This window comes from Vulpes lagopus, chromosome 4 (genome assembly GCF_018345385.1).
Source record: "Vulpes lagopus strain Blue_001 chromosome 4, ASM1834538v1, whole genome shotgun sequence".
Lineage (NCBI taxonomy): Eukaryota > Metazoa > Chordata > Mammalia > Carnivora > Canidae > Vulpes > Vulpes lagopus.
Genome location: NC_054827.1, coordinates 54,352,613 through 54,355,777, shown reverse-complemented (window position 1 = coordinate 54,355,777; position 3,165 = coordinate 54,352,613). Strand labels below are relative to the sequence as shown.

At 38.4% G+C, this 3,165-nt stretch overlaps 1 protein-coding gene across 1 annotated transcript; it reads right to left on the bottom strand.

Moving 5' to 3' along the window:
* Positions 1–1,730: 1,730 nt before the first annotated feature.
* On the bottom strand, positions 1,731–2,672 carry LOC121489990 (olfactory receptor-like protein OLF3). The gene has a single exon (XM_041753500.1). The coding sequence runs from the start codon at positions 2,670–2,672 to the stop codon at positions 1,731–1,733; it is 942 nt and encodes a 313-aa protein (XP_041609434.1).
* Between the last annotated feature and the right edge of the window lie 493 nt (positions 2,673–3,165).

The following is a 3,165-nucleotide window of genomic DNA, read 5'->3' as shown; positions in this document are numbered from 1 at the left end:
CTGTACTAATGTCACATTCAATCATTTCAGGTGATGGTTGACCACTTGCCAGTCTTTCCCTCTGTCCTTTCCTCTCCCTTTATTCCAACCTTATTAATGTCTAGAGCTCTAGCCTAAAAGATAGAACTAGATTCACTGGGGATCTTACAGTTGTGCTTTGAAGAACATACTCTTGAGATGCTAAAGATACCTTGTTACTAAATGATGAGTCTAGAAGAATTTTACAGAGGCATTGGCATTGGTTTTGATGTGTGAGATCATTTTTTACTTTACCTCACACCCATCCTTGCAGAGGTTCTAGAGGACCAAAGATTAGTCCAATATAAACACCTTCAAGTTACATATTAACATCCCTGGGGACGCACAAGATCTGGGCATAGGAAGTATAAGAATAGACTTCACTTCCAGATAATAATTAGATGGAGCTCAAAGCATCAGGAATTGTTGTTATGCAAATTTAGCACACTTATATGCAAGCAGGCAAAAACCAGAATATAACAATTAAAAAGGTATTTGACAAAGTCTTATTATAGCCTTCTCGATACAATGATTGAAATAAGCTTGGATAATCTATCTTAAAGTAGATCTAAAAGCATACACAAAATCTGCTCAATAAAGGTTTTCAACGTGGAAGTAGGTTCACAGGGATATAAAACTGACATATAGTACTTAGTAATTCTTTTTATAAGTTTTTCTGTTTATTATGTCTATGAAACAGAAATAGAAAGTAAGCTAATGGAATAAATTTGAGAATCAAGATTTAAAATATTATTAGTGGGTTGGTGTGATGGCTGAAAATCAATAAGAAAATTAGCGGAGCTAAATATAAGCGTCTTCATTTAAGTTTTAACAAAATAAGAATGCAGTGGGTATGGAGATTTTGTAAACAGTTTATAGGAAATAGGGAAATTAGTTAAACAAAAAACTATAGTCATGAAAATTTTGGAAATAATGGTGATGCTTGCACAGTATTAAGAAAGTAATTAATGTCCCTGAATTGTACCCTTAAAAATGGCTAACTTGGCAAATTTTAGGTTTTATATATATTTTGCTACAATAAAAAAGACTATTGTGAAGCCAAGAGTATTTTGCATATTACAAGCAAATTTGATTCTTGAAAAGCAAAAGAAAGCCAACATACCTGGTGAACAAATATTGCATCATATATTATTTATTTCAGATTATATCATACTCTAGACTAAGACACAAATGGTGTTAAAGTTCTAAAGCTGCCATCATTTGAGAAAGAGTTAAAAAAATCATTTGTGGTTATCCAGGGGGAAATAATGTTGTTCTACAAATAAATGGAACACTGTCATATAGAAAGAGGAACAGACATTCTCCATTCTGCTCTACCAGGTAAAAGTTGACCTAACTGACAGAGTTAATCTCTCTATTTATTCCACACCAGGTCTGCTGGATGAACCTGCAGATCTGTTTCTTCATACATTGATATACTAATAAAATTTTTTTAAATGGTCAGATGAAGTCTAAATACCGCTGGATACCTGAAAGAAGATGATCTAAGAAGAGGCTCTCTTGTGGACCACTGACATGTGACTTATCTTGCATTGGCCTATATAAGGAAATTAATTAATCAGGTGGAGGGATGTTTTATCCAAACACAAGGCCATATTAGTCTTCTTTAGTGTAAATGTGGGAGTCCTGTATACCCTCAGCCGATCTTCTTTCTGGTTTTGATGACAGCTAACAAGAAGATTTTACAGCCTTTACTCTTTATCTCTGAATTTCTCTAGAACCTTTTGAAGAGCAGCCATAACTTCCTTATTCCTCAAGCTATAGATCAAGGGGTTCAACATAGGCGCCACCACAGCATAGAATAGAGCAACCATCTTCTCCTCTTCCACTGAAGAGGCTGACCGTGGACCCAAGTAGGTGAAGATGGTAGCCCCAAAGCACATGCAAACCACAGTGAGGTGGGAGGCACAAGTCCCAAAGGCTTTGCTACGTCCCTGAGTAGAATGGATATGCAGAATGGTAATAACTATACGACCATAGGAGAACAGAACCAGGGAACAGGGAAGCATGATCACCAGAAATCCTGAGATGGCCACCATGACCTTGTTGAAGGAGACGTCCACACAAGCTAGCCGTAGCACTGCTAGGGTCTCACAGGCAAAGTGATTAATAACATTGTGACACAAGGGAAGCTGGAATGTAATGATTGTTTCCATCAGCGAATTTGTGAAACCAGCCACCAAGCAGCCGGCAGCCAACCCCAGGCACAGCTCTCCATGCATGATGACTGTGTAGTGCAGTGGATGACACACTGCCACATAGCGGTCATAGGCCATGGCTCCCAGCAGGAAGAACTCAGACCCACCCAATGCCAAGGAGGTATAGAGTTGGAGCACACAGTTATAGAATGGGATGGACTTCTGGGCTGAGAGCAGGTGGGCCAGCATTTGTGGGGCAATACTATTTGCATAACAAAGGTCCACAAAGGATAAAACACTAAGGAAGAAGTACATGGGGTTATGAAGCCTGCTGTCCAGTCTGATCAGAAGAAGAATGAGGACATTTCCCACAAGAGTCACCAAGTACGTGGTCAGGACCAGGAGAAAAAGGAAGACTTGAGTTTCCCAGTCACTGGACAATCCCAGCAGAACGAACTCACTCACCCATGTCTGGGTTTTATTTTCCTGGCCCATGAGTTTCTGAGGACCAAATTCCAAAGATGTTGAAAAAACAAATCATTGAAAACTCAGGATTGGAAGGGTGGCTTTTAGACCATATGGAGAGCCTACCCATCTGAAGTGAAAGTTCTTCTAGAACATCTCAGCCAAATCATCATCCAAACTCTGCTTGAAGGCATCCATAGATGAAGAACATAATGGGACCCAGCTGTGCAGCTAGAAATCAAGGAGTAAAGAAGTTACATTCTTAGAACTCAATTTATTGGAATGTAACTTCTTCCCCAAAACATCTGCTCTTAAATGGAAGAAGGAGATTAATGAAGTATTTAGACTTAAAATCCTACTTAATTTAGTAGTTATTATAGAGAATTCATGTATTTTTGGTGAAAGAAAGTTTTTGGTTCACATGAAAGATATTTTTTCTGAATTCTGAATGATGTTCAGTCCCACTTAACTTCCTTTTGTTTACTGGGTTTCCCCTCTAGATATCTTAGACACAACCCTACTT

Bases quoted from the DNA above. Each gene is read 5' to 3' on its own strand.
- LOC121489990 (XM_041753500.1), bottom strand. From the start codon at position 2,672: ATGGGCCAGGAAAATAAAACCCAGACATGGGTGAGTGAGTTCGTTCTG.